Source organism: Moschus berezovskii, chromosome 23 (assembly GCF_049115385.1).
Source record: "Moschus berezovskii isolate FMDL1 chromosome 23, NW_MosBer_1.0, whole genome shotgun sequence".
NCBI lineage: Eukaryota > Metazoa > Chordata > Mammalia > Artiodactyla > Moschidae > Moschus > Moschus berezovskii.
This window is the reverse complement of record NC_142482.1, coordinates 12,489,654-12,509,798: the sequence shown is the minus strand read 5'-3', so window position 1 is coordinate 12,509,798 and position 20,145 is coordinate 12,489,654. Positions and strand designations below refer to the sequence as shown.

Below are 20,145 nucleotides of genomic sequence, written 5' to 3'. Positions count from 1 at the left end.
TAAAAGTTTCCCCAAAGTAAGCTTGAATTTGCTGCACACCAGGAACTCTCTACATAGAATTTACTTTGAGTTTATAACCTAGCACTTACCTTGTATTAGGCAATGTAAGTCAATCCAGAGATGATTTAAAGTACATAGGGTAGATTCACAGGGGTTAAATGCAGATATGACAGCATTCCATATGAAGAGATATATATTATGTAATATATATTCAGTTCAGTTCAGTTCAGTCGCTCAGTCGTGTCCGACTCTCTGCGACCCCATGAATCACAGCATGCCAGGCCTCCCTGTCCATCACCAACTCCCGGAGTTCACTCAAACTCACGTCCATAGAGTCGGTGATGCCATCCAGCCATCTCATTCTCTGTCGTCCCCTTCTCCTCCCGCCCCCAACCCTTCCCAGCATCAGAGTCTTTTCCAGTGAGTCAACTCGTAGCATGAGGTGGCCAAAGTATTGCAGTTTCAGCTTTAGCATCAGTCCTTCCAATGAACACCCAGGATCGGTCTCCCTTAGAATGGACTGATTGGATCTCCTTGCGGTACAAGGGACTCTCAAGAGTCTTCTCCAACACCACAGTTCAAAAGCATCAATTCTTCAGCGCTCAGCCTTATTCACAGTCCAACTCTCACATCCATACATGACCACGGGAAAAACCATAGCCTTGACTAGACGGACCTTTGTTGGCAAAGTAATGTCTCTGCTTTTTAATATATTATCAAGGTTGATCATAACTTTCCTTCCAAGGAGTAAGCGTCTTTTAATTTCTTAGCCATAAAAATACAAAATAATGCCTTTTGCAGCAACACAGATGGACCTTGAGATCATCACACTAAGTGAAGTAAGTCAGTCAGAGGAAGATAAAATGTCATATATCACTTACATGTGGATAATGAAAAAAAAGGGTTACAAAATGAACTTATTTACAAAATAGAAATAGACTCATAGACATAGGAAATAAACTTATGGTTATAAAAAGGAGATGGTAAGGAGAGATAAATTAGGAGTTTGAGATTAAGATATACAGATTACCAAAAAAGTACATACTTCTGTATATAAAATAGTTAAAATTTTAGGATCTACTGTACAGCACAGAGAACTACATTCAATATCTTATAATGGCAGGCTACAGTCCATAAGGTCACAAAGAGTCAGAAATTACTGAAGTGACAGAATGCATGCATGCAATAACCTATAATGGAAAAGAACCTGACAAATGGTATATATATATACACATATATATATATATATGTATTAATGTGTATGTGCATACATATATATTCATATATATGTATGTATGTATAACTGATTCACTTGCTGTATACGTGAAACATTGTAAGTCAATTATACTGCAATTCAAAACAACAACAACAAAAACAGATTTGTTGTTTTATAGCTATGGAGGTCAGTCTGAAATGGTTCTTAGGGGCTGAAATCAAGGTGTTGGTAAGACTGCATCCTTTTTGGGGTATCTGGGGAGAAACTATTTATTTCTCCACTCCTTGATGGTGCCCTTATACTTTGGCTCATGGTTTCCTTCCATCTTCAAAGTCCGAAGTTACACCACTCCAAACTTGAACTCTACTGACTCCTTCTTTCACTTATAAGGATATTTGGCACAGCTGGATAATATAGGGCAGTCTCTTCATCTCTGAATTCCTAGTTTAATCATGTTTGCAAAGTTCTTTTTGCAGGATAGCATATGTAATGATATGGACAATTTTAGAGGCCATTACCCTGCCTCAGTGATCTGTAATGCCCCCTGTATCATATACTATTTAAATGTAAGCAGGGATCTGATTCTGGATTCCATTGCTTTGTTCTCTGTCTGTTCCCCAGGACTACAGGTATCACACTATTATAATTAATACAGCTTTATAATGTGTCTTCATTTGTGATAGGTATAACCCTCAATTTATTCATCTGCATTTGAGTTTTGACTATTCTTAGACTTTCATCTTTTTCAACATTTTTGGAACCAGTTGGAAAATTGATTCAAATCTAATTGTGATTATGACTAGAATTGTGTTAGATTTACACAATAATTGAAAATACTAGACGTCTCTACAACATCGAGATTCCCTCTTCATGAATGTGATCTGCTTCCAATTTGTGTTTGCATGTAAAGTCACTTCAATCACCTCCAACTCTTTGCTACCCTATGGACTGTAGCCAATTTATTGATATACAATTGATGGTTTTATTAATGTATTTTATAAATTCTTTGTAAAGGTTTTGATCATACATAATTAAATTTATTCTTAGGAAAATGCTTTTGACTGCTGTTATAAATGGCATCTTTTTTAAAGAAAAACATTTATTAGTTATATGTTGTTAGTATACAAAATGCAATTGATTTTCATAATGGTCTTTTATAAAACACCTTGCTAATCTCTTTTAATTATTCTAATAATTGTTTATGAAGTTATTTTAAGCTTATATATATATAATTATATAAACTATATGATTTTTTTGCTTCTTGCTTTCTGACATTTAAAACACTTATAGTATTCTTACTGATTTTGAGTAGAAACATTTTATCTGGTTAAAGAAATTTCTCATGTTTTAGATGATATGAGTTTATAATGATTGAATTTTAATTCTATCAAATTATTTTCTGTTCAAATAGGATGTTAACCTTTTTTTCTCCATTGCTAATAGGTGATTTACAATAGAAGTTATAAATCTTGAATTTTATTCTCTCAAATCATCCCACCCTTTCCTTCTCCCACAGAGTCAAAAGTCTGTTCTTTACATCTGTGTCTTTTGGTGTCCTGCATATAGGGTCATCATTCAGTTCAGTTCAGTTCAGTTGCTCAGTCGTCGGCAAGGGTGGGATGATTTGAGAGAATAACATTGAAACACGTATATTACCATATATGAAATAGATGACCAGTCCAAGTTTGGTGCATGGAAAAAAATAAAATAAAATAACAGCCTAAATATTAAAAAAAAAAAAGATTATAAATCTTAAATTACCTATGTATCTGTGATAAGAACTCATCATCATGCACTTTTAATATAAAGAACAGGCCTTGGTTATGTTACTATTTTGTGGAATAGATTGTTTCATGAGTAGATTTAGAGTCTAAATTTTCTTTGATAATAGTCTAGCTATTAAGGTTATGTGCTGTGCTTACTTGCTCAGTTGTGTCCAACTCTTTGCAACCCCATGGATTGTAGCCCACCAGGGTTCTCTGTCCATGGGGATTCTTCAGGCAAGAATACTGGAGTGGGTAGCTATGCCTTCCCCCAGGGGATCAAACCCAGTTCTCCAGCATTGCAGGCAGATTCTTTACCATCTGAGCCACCAGGGAACCCCCATCTAAGGTTACATTAGCCTGCTAAGTGAGTAGGGGGTTATTTTCCCTTTTATTTCTCTGAAACAGTCTGCTGTTGGTTTGTAACCTGGGGAGTTCCCTGGGAAAAATTAAAATCTAGTCTCTGTAAACAAGGGCAAAGAAAGTCTGAAGAAAGAACCAGATCACACCAGACTGATAGTTTGCTGGTTTAATAGGCAATTTGTTTTTGTTGTTTAGTCACTAAGTCATGCCCAACTCTTTTTCAACTCCACAAAGCCCTCCAGCCTCCTCTGTCTGTGTGATTTCCCAGATAAGAATACTGGAGTGGGTTGCCACTTCCTTCTCCAGTGTAAAGCGAGTTACAAGTGAGGCTTGTCTTGGGCAGTGGAAAGATGCACACCAGAATCTTAAGAGTTTAACTGGGTTCAGTCACTGACACAGTACAGATGGTCTCAGCGATACAGAGCTCTCTCAAAGCTGCATGTGTGTGGCTGCATATGTGTGAACAGTGGCAGAACATGAATTCTAGAGCCAGAGGAAAGGTAAGGAGTCTCCTATTTCCTGCATCCAGTACATAGGTCAACCACTAGTCTTGTTCTCTGGAATAGTTTCCCCACTTTCTGCACAGATTAGAAGGATCTATTTTCTAAGAGTCTATTGAGATGCCTTTATACAACTGCCTGGGACTAGTATTTTTGGTGGGAATTTTATTATGATATTAATTTTTAAATATTTATATGGAGTTTCTACTTTCTAGTTTCCCCACATTCTTAATTGAAGTAGTGTTTACATACAGGAAGTGCTTCCCTGGTAATTCAGATAGTAAAGAATCTGCCTGCAATGCAGGACACTGAGGTTTGATCCCTAGGTCAGGAGATCCCCTGGGAAAGGGTATGACAACTGTCAGGGAATGTTTAACAGGAGGATTCCTACATGCTCTTTCTCACAAGACCTTTGTTTCTTTTCAAGTGGAGTAAGCAAGCTTCTCCCAGGAACTGGGTTCATTGTGTGAGATAGGCTTGGATCTCCTCTAGTAAACATTCTCTTTTGACAAAACTGCTTAGTCTCTTCCTCCTTTTCTTCGAGATATGGATTGTCTCCTGAACTTGTGACCATTATTAACCCCTGGTTCCATTTGTAATGGTTACTCTACGTTTGGTTTTCTGACCTTTATCATTGTTGAAAGAAATTTCTTGTACCCAGCCTTTATATACTCACAGAGAAATCGTTAAAGTACCTTTGCTCCATTAGAGCTTGAGTCCCCATGTCTTTCTTTCTTTCTCTCCCTCTCTTTCTCTCTCCTTGGCTGATTCCTTAGAGCCTAGAGTCCGGTCTTGCCCACTCTCCTGCCCGGGCTTCTGAGACTCTCTCGAGAAGTGCCCTGTGCCTTCACTCCCCCTATAGAGGGCGCCCGGTGGCTTCGTGGGAGACGAAGTCCTGTTCCAAGGATTTTATTGGTTTTCTTTTTAAACTAGGGAGTATCAGCCTCTTTCTCTCTTTCACTCTTATTGTCGTCTCCGGACCACCAGGTCCCTGGTCCACAAAGAACCACAACAGGCAACCCAATCCAGTATTCTTGCCTGGAGAATCGTATGGACAGAGGAATCTGGTGGGCTACAATCCATGGGGTCGCAAGGATTCAGACCCGACTGAGAAACTAACATTACATACATTAAAGTGCACAGGTCTTAGTGTGCATCTCAGTGAGTTTTGACAAGAATATGCTTATACTTTCAACAAAATAAATGATAATACTGTCACCCTGGATGTTTCTTTATGCACGTACTTTCTAGACAGTTCAACCTCAGCCTTACGTTCTCAACAGGCAACCACTCATGAATTCTAACACCGTGTATTATTTGTGCCTCTAGAATTTTGTATTAGTGGAGAATCTAATGTGATATATTCTTTTGTATCTGGATGCTTCTACCCAATATAATGTTTGTGAGATATTTCATACTGGTGTATCAATCGGTGACTAGTTCCTTTCTTTTTGTGGATAAACTTTATCTCTTCACGTTGCATGGGCAGTGCTTTATTTCCAGTTTAATGGTGATCATGAATAAAATGTCCCAATGTATTTGTGCAAGGCAATTTGGGAACACATGCTTTTATTACTCTTAGATACTTATGTATAGAATTACTGGGCTGTAGTCGATCTGTGTTTAAATTCATAAATAACTGCCAATCTTCTTCATAAAGTAACTCTATCATTTGAAATTAGAAATAATAATTGCTCTAGTGGTTCCAAATCACCATCAATATTAGGCTTTTTTTTTTTTTAAGTTTTAGCAACATGTGTGTATGTGTGTGTGTGTGTGTGTGTGTGTGTGTGTGTGTGTGTTGTGTGTGTTTAATTATTGACTTGATGGAGTTTTTTCATAGATTCTAGATTCTAGTCATTATTCACACATATTCATGGGGAGTATTTTCTCCCAGGATGTGGCTTGCAGATTTAATTTCTTAATAGTTTTTGGATCAGTGAATATTCCAATGAAGATTCTTTGCTTGTTAGTAAATTTCCTAGCTTAAATTTACAAAGGCCTACTTGTATGCTAATTGATTTTTTTGTGTTTGTGTTTAGATCTATTGTAGTTGTTCAGTCACTCAGTCTTGTCCAACTCTTTGTGACCTTATGGACTGCAGGCTTCCCTGTCCTTCACCATCTCCCAGAGTTTGCTCAAACTCATATTCATTGAGTGGATGTTACCATCCAACCATTTCACCGTCTGTTGCCCCTTCCTCCTCCTGCCCTCAATCAGGGGCTTTTTCAATGAGTTAGGTCTTCACATAAGGTGCCCAAAGTATTGGAGCTTCAATTTCAACATCAGTCCTTCCAATTAATACTCAGTGTTGACTTCTTTAGGATTAATTGGTCTGATCTCCTTGTTGTCTAAGGGACCCTCAAGAGTATTCTCCAGCACCACTTTTGAAAAAATCAATTCTTCAGTGCTCAGTCTTCTTTATAGTCCAACTCCCACTTCCATACACGACTCCTGGAAAAATAATAGCTTTGATTATACAGACGTTATTTGGTAAAGTGATGTCTCAGCTTTTAAATATGCTGTATAGGTTTGTCATAGTTTTTCTTTCAAGAAACAACTATCTTTTAATTTCATGGCTACACTCATCATCTGCAGTGATTTTGGAGCCCAAGAAAACAAAGCCTGCCACTGTTTCCATTGTTTCCCCATCTATTTGCCATGAAGTGATGGGACCAGATGCCATGATCTTAATGTTTTAAGTGTTGTATTTTAAACCAAAACAACAGGAGTGTTGTGAGTTTTTCACTCTCCTCTTTCACTTTCACCCAGAATCTCTTCAGTTCCTCTTCACTTTCTGCCATAAGGGTGGTGTAATCTGCATATCTGAGGTTATTGATATTTCTCCTGGCAATCTTGATTCCAGCTTGAGCTTCATTCATCCTGGCATTTCACATGATATATTCTGCATAGAAGTTAAATAAGCAGGGTGACAATATACAGCCTTGATGTACTCCTTTCCCAATTTAGAACCAGTCCATTGTTCCATGTCCAGTTCTAACTATTGCTTCCTTACTTGCATACAGATTTCTCAAGAGGCAGGTCAGGTGGTCTGGTATTCCCATCTCTTTAAGAATTTTCCACAGTTTGTTGTGATCCACACAAAGTCTTTAGAGTAGTCAATGAAGCAGAGGTAGATTTGTGTGTGTGTGTGTGTGTGGAATCCCCTTGCATTTGCTATGATCCAGTAGATACTGGCAATTTGATTTCCACTTCTGCCTTTTCTAAATCCAGCTTGTACATCTGCGACTTCTCAGTTCACCTACTGTTGGTTCCTCATTCATTCGTGGTTAGTTGCTCAGTTGTGTCTGACTCTTTGGGACCTCAAGGATTGTAGTCTACCAGGCTCCTCTGTCCATGGGGTTTTCCAGGTGAGAATACTGGAGCAGGTCGCCATTTCCTTCTCCAGGGGATCTTCCCAACCCAGGGATCAAACTGGGTCTCCTGCATTGCAGGTGTATTCTTTGCCAGCTGAACTATCAGGGAAACTCAGCTTGAAGGGTTTTTAGAATTACCTTGCTAGCACGTGAAATGAACACAATTTTTGCAGTAATTGGAATATTCTTTAGTATTGACTTTCTTTGGAATTGGAATGAAAACATGTTTTCCAGTCCTGTGGCCACTGCTGAGTTTTCCAAATTGGCTGGCATCTTGAGTGCAACACTTAATCATCATCTTTTAGGATTTGAAATAGCTCAGTTGGAATTCTATAACCTCCACTAGCTTTGGTCATAGTAATGCTTCCTAAGCTCGGCTTGACTTCACACTCTAGGATGTCTCGTTCTAAAGGAGTGATCACACTTTCATGGTTGTCTGAGTCATTAAGACTTTTTTGGTACAGTTCCTCTGTGTATTCTTGCCACCACTTCTTAATCTCTTCTGCTTATGTTAGGTCCTTACCACTTCTGAAATATTTCCTTGGTATCTCTAATTTTCTTGAAGGGATATCTAGTCTTTCCCATTTTATTATTTTCCTCTCTTTCTTTTTTTTTAATTTATTTATTTTAATTGGAGGCTAATTACTTTACATTATTGTATTGGTTTTGCCATACATTGACATGAATCTGCCCCGGGTGTACATGTGTTCCCCATCTTGAACCCCCCTCCCACCTCCTTCCCCATCCCTTCCCTCTGGTTCATCCAAGTATACCAGCCCCGAGCATCCTGTGTCATGCATCAAACCTGGACTGGCGATTCGTTTCACCAGTATAATAATGTATATATAATATACGTGTTTCAACGCCATTCTCCCAAATCATCCCACCCTCGCCCTCTCCCACAGAGTCCAAAAGACTCTTCTCCACATCTGTGTCTCTTTTGCTGTCTCATATACAGGGTTATCGTTATCATCTTTCTAAATCCCATAAATATGTGTTAGTATACTATATTGGTGTTTTTCTTTCTAGCTTACTTCACTCTGTATAATAGGCTCCATTTCATTCACCTCATTATAACTGATTCAAATGTATTATTTTTAATGGCTGAGTAATACTCCATTGTGTGTATGTACCACGGCTTTCTTATCCATTCTTCTGGAGGAGGACATCTAGACACATGTACTCCAATGTTCATCACAGCACTGTTTATTTTCCTCTCTTTCTTTGTATTTTTTCAGTTAAGAAGACTTTCTATCTCTCCTTGCTATTCTTTGGAATTCTGCATTCAGATGGGTAAATTTTTCCTCTTCTTCTTTGTCCCTCACTTCTCTTCCTTTCTTACCTTAGGCCTCTGGTAGACCTTAAAATAGGAGTTGCCTTAATGTGTGTTCAGTCATGTTCAATTCTTATGACCCCATAGGCTGTAGCCCCCCAGGCTCCCTGTCCATGGGGATTCTCCAGGCAAGAATACTGGAGTGGGTTGCCATGCCCTCCTCCAGGTGATCTTCCTAGCCCAGGGAGTCCTTGGTGGCCCAGACAGTAAAGAGTCTGCCTGCAATGTGGGAGACCCAGTTTGATTCCTGAGCTTGGGAGATCCCCTGGAGAAGAAAATGGCAACCAACTCCGGTATTCTTGCTGGAAAATCCCATGGATGCAGGAGCTTGGTGGGCTACAGTCCATAGGGTCACAAAGATTCAGACACAACTGAGCAACTTCACTTTGCTTTAATGTGTGTTAGAATGTAAAATTATTTTGGGGGCTTGTTTTTGCATATGACTATCCAGTTGTTTCAGCACCATTTGTCAAAAAGATTTTACCTTTCAAATAGTGTCTGGCACTTTTGTTGAGAATCAGTTGATCTAAATGTGGTCTTTTTGAACTTTATTCTGTTCTATTTATCTTACATGCCTGTAGATATCCACATTCCAGTGTAGCACTGAAAAGGTGTGGTGAGAACAGGCATCTTGACTTTATCCTATATTTATGGGGAAACTATTTAGTTTTTCACCATTAAGTGTGGTTTGTTTCTTACTGTGGGTATTTAAAAATATATAATAACTCTGATATAGAAGACAGTTACTTAATTTTGTTTTTTTCTGTTTCACGTGCCCAAAATAGTGTTTAATGAATTCTAATCCATTTTTTTAAAATTAATGAGTAATTACTTCAGTAATTTCAAGTAGTGATATTCATTTAGTAGCTGGCAACAAACGCTCATAACTGCCTTTACTTCCCTTGTTTATAACCAGATTTCATAATTAATAGACCAGTTATACATGCCCTTAGCCCTAAAATTTTGCATGTAAGCAAGCTGCTTTGTATATATGCACTTTCTAGCATTTTAAACCCTTTTGCATGCGTTTACATCTCTTATTTGCTGATCTTTAGAACAACACTTTAATACAAAGAAGGTAAGATTGAAGAACAATTGAATCTCTTTATTACCAATCATGAAATTTAAAATGGACTCTTATGGACATAGACAATGCTTGCCAAACATGAATCTTTAAATTTTTTTTTAATGTTAAATTTTAATTTAAAATAAATTTGGTGTTTTTTTTTTCTTTTTTGCAATTTTGAATGTACACAGGCAGGTTAAAATTTTTCTTTATTTCAATAATCTGATTGGAGAGAAAAACCCTTTAGAAATTTTATAAACCTTAGTACTTCTCCCTAATTTCTTTTTAAATAATTTATGTTATTATATAAGTAAATTATATTTTCAAAAGATTACTGACTTTAACATTTCTTTAGGAAGAAGCATCTCTTTAGAAGTGTATCTGAGCTCATAGGTCTGGGGTGGTTTCCTGTGTGTGTGTCTGTGATTGGGTGTTTGGGTGTGTGAGAGGCATAACTCTGTTCTCCATGATAAAGTTCAAAAAACCATAAGCTATCAGTTTTGTTTGGTTTAAATCATTCCTTTTCTCTACTTAATATAGATGTTCTAATGATTTTGTTTCCTAGTTCAATTTTGTGGGCAAATTGCTCGGACCGAGAGGAAACTCCTTGAAGAGGCTACAGGAAGAAACAGGTGCTAAAATGTCTATCCTAGGCAAAGGATCAATGAGAGATAAAGCAAAGGTATGAACTTTGAATCTGTTCTAAAGATTCACAGGGAATCCGTTGTAACAGGGTGGCCACATTCACAAGCACATCTGAGCTGTCCTCCAATCAGTTCCCATAATCTTTACCCTTTGAGGACTACTCTGCATATCTTCTTTATCTTCATGAAAATAAGCTACTGGTCTTTTTCCCCCAAAGCATGTAATTTTGTATTTTATTCTTTTTTAGTCCTTTGTTTAGGTGGCCATCAAATCTGTTCCTTTCTTTCGTGTCCTCTGTAGGATATTTCTGTATGTGTGTACTCATTTTCTTTAATTTCCTGACTGGATCCTTTTTCTTTCTTCAGTTGGATCTTCTGATCCCATCCCATGTATCATTCCCTTATTTTATCTTTCCACTCCACTTCACTCTGATCCTCTTACCTGAAGCAATTTCAAATACTTAGCTGCAAATCTAAGAGAGTTTTGGAGAAGGAAATAGCAACCCACTCCAGTGTTCTTGCCTGGAGAATCCCATGAATAGAGGAGCCTGGCAGGCTACAGTCCACGGGGTTGCAAAGAGCTGGACACAACTAAGCTACTAGCACACACATATGCACGCATGAGAGTTCCACTTATTTATTGTAATGTGTCAGTGATACTCAACGACTCAACTCATCCTCAAAGACAAATAAGCTAATAAATATATCAACTTGCATATTTGAAATGATTTACATTGCACTTGAACTACATCATTTCACCATTTTATAAATGGGAAATATCCTCTGCTTTTGAATTCTTTGTTTTGTTGAAATAACTATTTATAGAGATTTATTCATAAAGTATCTCTTAAAGTTAATTGAGAAAGGGTGACTATGTATTGGTAGTATCATTTGACCTGGCCATACTTTTTCTTATTTGATGTTACCAGGGAAAATAAAATAATCAAACATTTTAATTCTGACTATAAAAATTGCTTAGAGATAGTTTAGGAGTTGCTCAACTATTAGTATGAAATATTAAAGGGAGAAATTTATACTGAGAAATGTTACTGAATTTGTGAATGTACCATACATGTTTGATCTTTATTGTAACAAGGCCATATATGGTGTTTGACCAAGACATGCTATATGGGTACTTAAAAAAAAAAAAAAAAAGACGATTAATGATCAGTTTTGTAATTTGCAAAAGGATGCTATTTGCTAGTATAAATTTTGAGTATATTTTAGTTACTGTCTACTGTGTATAATTTCATAAGATTGACTTTTTTGCTAAATGTCCTGCTCCTAGTTAATCAGAGTATGTTTAGAAGAAATAATAAAAGTATTTAAGAAATAGTTTTTGTCTTTTGCTATAAGCATATTTAGATTTTCTATGTATATGAGGATAAATTGACATATAATTATCTATATTGTTTTTTCATATATTCTTTAATTATTTGTTATATGTTTTCCAGATATCTCAAAGTCATACCATAGAAATTTCAGTTTGTATGTTTTTATACTCTCACATAGTCTTTAAGATTTAGATCATACAGAGATTTCCTAATCCCTGTGATAGGCTTACTTAACCATAAAACACATTTTACTGAAACTTTCTGTTTTACCTATTACACTGTTAGCTTTCATGGACTAGAGAAATGTCTTAGTTACCTTTGCATACCCAGAGGCACATGTAGTCTCTTCACATTTTTTAAAACAAATAAGTGTGTTTTTTATTTCCACGTATTTGGACATTTTTCTTGTTCATATAGTTTTGTATAGGATTCTACTTTTCCTGTGAACATGGTTAGCTACCAACATAATTTTAAGAAAAATATATGAAGAAACAAATTTGATTCTATTAACTTTCTGTTAGGTTTAGTTTACTAATATTGTGTTGTGTGCTTAGTTGCTCAATCGTGTCTGACTCTTACGACCCCATAGGCTGTAGCCCACCAGGCTTCTCTGCCCATGGGGATTTTCCAGGCAAGAATACTGGAGTGGGTTGCCATTTCCTTCTCTAATTTACCTGTTACTTAAAATCCTGTTTCTATATTGATTACATTTTGGATGATCCATCATGTTTTCATGAGTATTTTCATAGGTCCTTTTTAAAAATGAAAGAAAATGAAAACATTTAATAGCAACAATATCAATAATAATATATAGTAGTATAAAATCTGCTTGTTAAACTCTAGATAAGACCTTAACTACCAAAGACAACACAGCTGAAATAAAACCACAGACGTAGATGTGAAAAAAACTTACCTTAGTAAACACTTGATTAAAATAAAAATAAATGCTTGGTAAATTTTTTATTGCTGTGTTCCTAATTTTGCCTCTCTGCCACATGACCTGAACAGAAAGGAATATTTTATGTAATTTTATTTTTCTAGCAAATGATTAAAACTTATCTGATTTTGCAGCTCTAGTTCACAGTAATAAATGTGAGGGGGAAAAAAATTCTCCCTGGAGTTTGCATTCCAATGGGAGAGATGGACAGTAAATAAGTGAACAAATATATTTTCTACTTTCAAACACTGATAACTGTTATGGATTAAAACAAAACAGAGGAAGGGAGAGATGTTAATGTTGGTAGTAGTAGTTTGGTATGATGATAAAGTGTAACACTGGAAAAGGAGAAGGGAAGAACACAAGGAAATTCAGAGAAGAGAGAATGCAAGTGATTGCTCTGAAGGAGAATTCATGTCTTTATTTGTAACTATCCTGGCAGTCATAGCCCTATCTTTGTTTATAACCGTGCTTATTCCCATTTGGACCTTCCCAGGTGGCACTAGTGGTAAAGAACTTGCCTGCCAGTGTAGGAGATGTAAGAGATGTAGGTTGAATCCCTGAGTTGGGGAGATACCCTGGAGGAGGGCATGGCAACCCACTCCAGTACTCTTGCCTGGAGGATCCCATGGGCAGAGGAGCCTGGTGGGATGAAGTCCATAGAGTCACAAAGAGTCAGACACAACAGAAACTACTTAGCATGTACATTTCCATTTAGCACTACTTGATATCTTTGTTTGCTTTTGCAGCAAATTTCTTTGAGAATGTTATTTTCAATCAGTTGCTCTCATCCATCCTTTATTTAGATATTGCTGCTGCTGCTAAGTCACTTCAGTCATGTCCGACTCTGTGCGACCCCATAGACGGAAGCCCACCAGGCTCCCCCATCCCTGGGATTCTCCAGGCAAGAACACTGGAGTGGGTTGCCATTTCCTTCTCCAATGTGTGAAAGTGAAAAGTGAAAGTGAAGTCGCTCAGTCGTGTCCGACCCTTAGCGACCCCACGGACTACAGCCAACCAGGCTCCTCCATCCATGGGATTTTCTAGGCAATAGTACTGGAGTGGCTTGCCCTTGCCTTCTCCATATTTAGATATTAGCTTCTAGTTTATTTATAGGGTTGACTATTGCATGCATATATTGGCTAATTGTATCACTTCTTTATTTTTTTAACTTATCTTTTTTAGTGAAGGATAATTGCTTTATAGAATTTTGTTTTTTTCTGTCAAACCTCAACATGAATCAACCGTAGATATACATATATCCCCTCCCTTTTGAACCTCCCTACTGTCTCCCTCCTGATCCCACCCCTCTAGGTTGATACAGAGCCCCTGCTTGAGTTTCCTGAGCCACACAGCAAATTCCCCTTGGCTATCTATTTTGTATATGAAAATATACGTTTCCATATTACTCTTTCCATACATCTCACCCTTTCCTCACCTCTCCCCATATCCATAAGCCTATTCTCTATGTCTGTTTCTCTATTGTTGCCCTGTAAATAAAGTCTTCAGTACCATTTTTCTAGATTCTGTATATATGCGTTAGAAAATGATATTTATCTTTCTTTTTCTGACTCACTTCACTTTGTGTAATAAGTTCTAGGTTCATCCACCTCATCAGAACTAACTCAAATGCATTCATTTTTATGACTGAGTATTATTCTTTATCCATTCACCTGTCAATGTATATCTAGGTTGCTTCCATGTTCTAGCTATTGTAAATAGTGCTACAATGAACGATGGGATATACATGTGCTTTTTTCAATTTTGGTTTCCTCAGGTATATGCCTAGTGGGATCGCTGAGTCATACGGTGGTTTTATTCCTAGGTTTCTAAGGAATATACATACCGTCTTCCAAAGTGGATGCATCTATTTACATTCCCACCATCAGTGCAGGAGCATTCCCTTTTCTCCACGCCATTCCCCAAATTTTTTGTTTGTAGACTTTTGGTAGATGGCCATTCTGACTGGTGTGAGGTGATATCTAATCGTAGTTTTGATTTGCATTTCTGTAATAATGGCCTTGCCTGGTGGCTCAGACAGTAAAAGCATCTGCCTACAATGTGGGGGACCCGGTTCGATCCCTGGGTCGGGAAGATCACCCTGGAGAAGGAAATAGCAACCCACTCTGGTACTCTTTCCTGGAAAACCCCATGGACAGATGGAGGAGCTTAGTAGATAGGCTACAGTTCACGGTGTCACAAAGAGTTGGACACCACTGAGCCACTTCATTTCACTTCATTTCAATAATGAGTGATATTGAACATCTTTTCATGTGTGTGTTAGCCATCTGTATGTCTTCTCTGGAGAAATGTCTGTTTAGGTCTTTTTCCTACTTTTTGATTGTGTTGTTTGTTTCTGGCATTGAGTAGTATGAACTGCTTGTATATTTTTGAAATTAATCCTTTGTTTATTGTTTCATTTGCTATTATTTTCTCCCATTCTGAGGGTTGTGTTTTCATTTTGCTATAGTTTCCTTTGTTGTGAAAAAAGCTTTTAAGTTTAATCAAGTCTCACTTGTTTACTTTTGTTTTCATTTCCTTTACTCTCAGAGGTGGGTCATAGAGGTTCTAGTTTTGATTTATGTCATCGAATGGTCTGCCTATGTTTTAGTCTAAGAGTTTTATAGTTTCTTGTCTTGCATTTAGGTCTTTAACCCATTTTGAGTTTACCTTTGTGTATGGTACTAGGAAGACTTCTAATTTCATTCTTTTAAATGCAGCTGTCCAGTTTTCCCAGCACCATTTATTGAAGAGGATGTCTTTGGCCAATTGTATATTCTTGCCTCCTACATCAAAAAGGAGGTACCCATAGTTGCATGGGTTTATTTCTGGGTTTTCTATCTTGTTCCATTGGTTTACATTTCTGTTTTTGTGCCAGTACCATACTGTCTTGATGACTGTAGCTTTGTAGTATAATCTGAAATCAGAAAGATTGATTCCTCCAGCTCCATTCTCAAAACTGCTTTGGCTATTTGGGGTCTTTTGTGTTTCCATATGAATTGTGAAATTTTTTGTTCTAGTTCTGTGAAAAATGCCATTGGTGATTTGATAGGGATCGCATTGAATCTGTAGACTGTATTTGGTAGTACAGTCATTTTCACATTATTGATTCTTCCTATCTAGGAACATGGTATATCTCTCCATCTGTTTATGTGGTCTTTGATTTCTTTCATTAGTGTCTTATCATTTTTATGGATGCAGTTCTTTCATCTCTTTAAGTAAGTTTATTCCTAGTTATTTAATTATTTTTGTTGCAGTGTGAATGGCATTGATTCCTTAATTTCTCTTTCTGATTTTTCATTGTTAGTATATAGAAATGCAAGTGATTTCTGTGTTGATTTTGTATCCTGCAACTTTGCTAAATTCACTGATTAGCTCTAGTAATTTTCTGATACTAAGTTTAGGGTTTTCTATGTACAGTATCATGTCATCTGCAAACAGTGAAACCTTTACTTCTTGTTTTCTGATCTGGATTCCTTTTACTTATTTTTCTTCCCTGATTGCTGTAGCTAAGACTTCCAGAACTATGCTGAGCATAGTGGTGAAAGTGGGCACCCTTCTCTTGTTCCTGATGATAGGGAGAATGCTTTCAGTTTTTCACCATTGAGAATAATGTTTGCTATAGACTTATAATATATGGCCTTTACTAAGTTGAGGTAACTTCCTTCCATGCTTATTTTTTAAAGAATTTTAATCATAAAAGGGTTCTGAATTTTGTCAAAGGCTTTTTTATGTCTATTGAGATGATCATACATTTATTACCTTTTAATTTGTTAACATAGTGTATCACATTGATTGATTTGTGTATACCGAAGAACCCTTGCATTCCTGGAATAAACCCAACTTGATCATAATGTGGTTTTTTGTGTGCTTTCTGATGTTTTGCTGAATTCTGTTTTTTTAAATTTTGTTGAGGATATTTGCATCTATGTTCATCAATGATATTGGACTGTAGTTTTCTTTTTCTGTGTTGTCTTTGCCTGGTTTTGGTGTCAGGGTGATGGTGGCCTCATAGAATGAGGTTGGAAGTGCTCCATCCTCTGCAATTTTTTGAAAGAGTTTTATAAGGATAGGCATTAGCTCTTTTATAATTGTTTTGTAGAATTCTCCTGTGAAGCCATCTAGTCCTGGGCTTTTGTTCTCTGGGAGATCTTTTATTACAGCTTCTATTTCAGTGCTTGTAATTGGGTTGTTCATAATTTCTATTTTTTTTTTTTTCTGGTTCAGTGTTGGAAGATAGAACTTATCTAAGAATCTCTTCATTTCTTCCAAATATCCAATTTATTGCCATATAGTTGTTCATAATAGTCTTTTATAATACTTTGTATTTCTGCATTGTCTGTTGTAACCTCTCCTTTTTCATTCCTAATTTTGTTGATTTGATTCTTCTCTCTTTTTTTATTGATGATTCTGGTTAAGGGTTTGTCAATCTGGTATATGTTCTCAAAGAACCAGCTTTTAGTTTTATTAATCTTTGCTATTGTTTCTTTCATTTCTTTTTCATTTTTTTCTGCTCAGACATTTATAAATTCTTCCTTCTACTAACTTTGTGGTTTTCTGTTCTTTTACTAGTTTTTTTAGGTGTAAAGTTAGGTTGTCTATTCGATGTTTTTCTTGTTTGTTGAGGTAGGATTGTATTACTATATATTTCCCTCTTATAACTGCTTTTGCTGCGTCTCATATGTTTTGAGTTGTCTTTTCATTGTCATTTATTTCTAGAAAATTTTTGATTTCCATTCTTTCAATAACCTTTGGTTATTTAGAAATGTGTTGTTTAATCTCCATGTGTTTGTGTTTCTTACACTTTTTATTTTCTTATAATTGATATCTTGTCTCATAGCATTGTGGTCAGAGAAGATGCTTGATATGATTTCACTTTTCTTAAAATTACTGACGTTTGATTTGTGACCCAATAAATGATCTATCCTGGAGAATGTTCTATGTGCACTTTAGAAGCAAGTGTATTCTTCTGCATTTGGATGGCATGTCCTGAAGATATCAATAAGATTCATCTCATCTAATGTATCATTTAAGACTTGTGTTTCCGTATTAATTTTCTGTTTTGATGATCTGTCCATTGTGTGCGTCGGGTGTTACAGTCTCCTACTATTATTGTGTTACTGTCAATTTCTCCTTTTATGTTTCTTAGTATTTGTCTTATGTATCGAAGTATTCCTATGTTGGGTGCATAGACGTTTACAATTGTTATGTCTTCCTCTTGCATTGACCCCTTCGTCATTATGTGGTGTCCTTCCTTATCTCTTGTAACCTTCTTTATTTTAAGGTCTATTTTGTCTGATATGAAGATTGCTTCTCCAGCTTTCTTTTGCTTCCCATTTGCATGGAGCATGTTTTTCTATCCTCTCACTTTCAGTCTACATGTGTCTTTATGTTTGAAGTGGAGACAGCATATGTATGGGTCTTGTTTTGTATCCATTCAGCCAGTCTGTGTTTTTTGGTTGGAGTGTTTAATCCATTTAAAGTAACTATTGATATATATGTTCCTATTGCCATTTTCTTAATTGTTTGAGGTTGATTTTGAGATCTTTTTTCTTCTGTTGTATTTCTTAACTATAGAAGTCCCTTTAACACTTGTTGTAAAGCTGGTTTGGTGGTGCTGAATTATCTTAACTTTTGCTTGTCTGAAAAGTTTTTTATTTCACCATCAATTTTGACTGGAATCCTTGCTGAGTACTATAATTTTGGTTTTAGATTTTGCCCTTTCAATATTTTAACTATATCCTGCCATTCCCTCTGGCCTGCTCAGTTTCTGCTGAAAGAATATCTGTTAAAAGTATGGGGTTTCCCTTGTATGTTACTTGTTTCTTATCCCTTGCTGCTTTTAATATTCTTTCTTTGTGTTTAGTCTTTGTTAGTTTGATTAGTATGTGTCTTGGTGTGTTTCTTTTGGGGTATATCCTGTGTGGGACTCTTTGTGCCTTGCCTCTTGGACTTGACTGACTATTTCATTTTCCTTGTTGGGGAAATTTTCAACTATAGTCTCTTCAAAAATTTTCTCATACTGCTTTTTCTCTTCTGTTTCTGGGATTCCTATAATTTGAAAGTCGGTTGTGTTTGGTATTGTCCCAGAGGTCTCTGAGACCTTTTTCACTTTATTCTTTTTGCCTTACCCTATTCTTCAGAAGTTATTTCCATCATTTTATCTTCCTGGTCACTGATTCGTTCTTATGCTTCAGATATTCTGGTATTGATTCCTTCTAGAGTATTTTTAATTTCTGTAACTGTGTTGTTTGTCTCTGTATGTTTATTCTTTAATTCTTCTCAGTTCAGTCGCTGAGTCATGTCCGACTCTTTGTGACCCCATGAAACGCAGCATGCCAGGCCTCCCTGTCCATCGCCAACTCCCAGAGTCCACCCAAACCCATGTCCATTGTGACAGTGATGCCATCCAACCATCTCATCCTCTGTCGTCCCCTTCTCCTCCTGCCCTCAATCTTTCCCAGCGTCAGGGTCTTTTCAAATGCGTCAGCACTCCGCATTAGGTGGACGAAGTATTGGAGTTTCCGCTTTAACATCAGTCCTTCCAATGAACACCCAGGATTGATCTACTTTAGGATGGACTTATTGGATCTCCTTGAAGTCCAAGGGTCTCTCAAGAGTCTTCTCCAACACCACAGTTCAAAAGCGTCTATTCTTCGATGGTCAGCTTTCTTTATAGTCCAACTCTCACATCTATATATGACTAATGGAAAAACCATAGCGTTAACTAGGATGGATTTTTGTCAGCAAAGTAATGTCTCTGCTTTTTAATATGCTATCAAGGTTGGTCATAAGTTTCCTTCCAAGGAACAAGCGTCTTTTAATTTCATGGCTGCAGTCACCATCTGCAGTGATTTTGGAGCCCAGAATAATGAAAGTCTTCTAGGTCTTTGTTAATTAATACTTGCATTTTCCTCATTCTTTTTTTTAAGGTTTTTCATCATCTTTCCTATCATTATTCTGAATTCTTTTTCAGGTAGTTTTCCTGTTTCCTCTTCATTTATTTGTACTTCTGTGTTTCTAGTTTGTTCCTTCATTTGTGTAGTATTTTTCTGCCTTTTCATTATTTTTTTAAACTTATTGTTTTTTATGTCTCCTTTTCTCAGGCTTCAAGGTTGAATTCATTCTTCCTTCTGGTTTCTGCCCTCCTAAAATTGGTCCAGTGTTTTGTGTAAGCTTTGTATAGGATGAGATTTGTGCTAAGTTTTTGTTTGTTTGTTTTTCCTCTGATGTGCAAGGCTGAATGAGGTGGTAATCTTGTCAGTTGATGACTGGGTTTGTATTTTATTTTTTTGCTTTGGTAAGGTGTCCTGCATAGGGTGATACTGGTGGTTGGGTGATGCTGTGTCTTGTATTCAAGTGGTTTCCTTTGTATGAGTTCTCAATATTTGATTCTTCCCAGTGTTAGTTCTTTGATCGTCTAGGGTCTTGGAATCAGTGCTCACACTTCAGAGTCTCAAGGCTTGATTTCTTCTCTCCTCCTGTCTCGTTAGAGATGCTGTCCTCCAGTCAGTGTCACTCCCACTTGGGAAAGAGAACGTTCAGGAAGTTACACAGCTTCTTACAAAAGAGCTATTTCTTCACCACCTGAGACAGAATCTTCAGGCTGTTC

At 36.8% G+C, this 20,145-nt stretch overlaps 1 protein-coding gene across 3 annotated transcripts in view; it reads left to right on the top strand.

The window, feature by feature from the left end:
- KHDRBS2 (KH RNA binding domain containing, signal transduction associated 2) overlaps window positions 1-20,145 on the top strand; it is a 795,143-nt gene that overhangs the window by 294,564 nt on the left and 480,434 nt on the right. For all 3 annotated transcript variants that reach the window (XM_055406844.2, XM_088831069.1, XM_088831070.1), the window contains exon 3: window positions 10,184-10,300. In XM_055406844.2, the coding sequence (XP_055262819.1) occupies window positions 10,184-10,300 (117 nt within the window). The remainder of the gene's footprint in view (window positions 1-10,183; window positions 10,301-20,145) is intronic.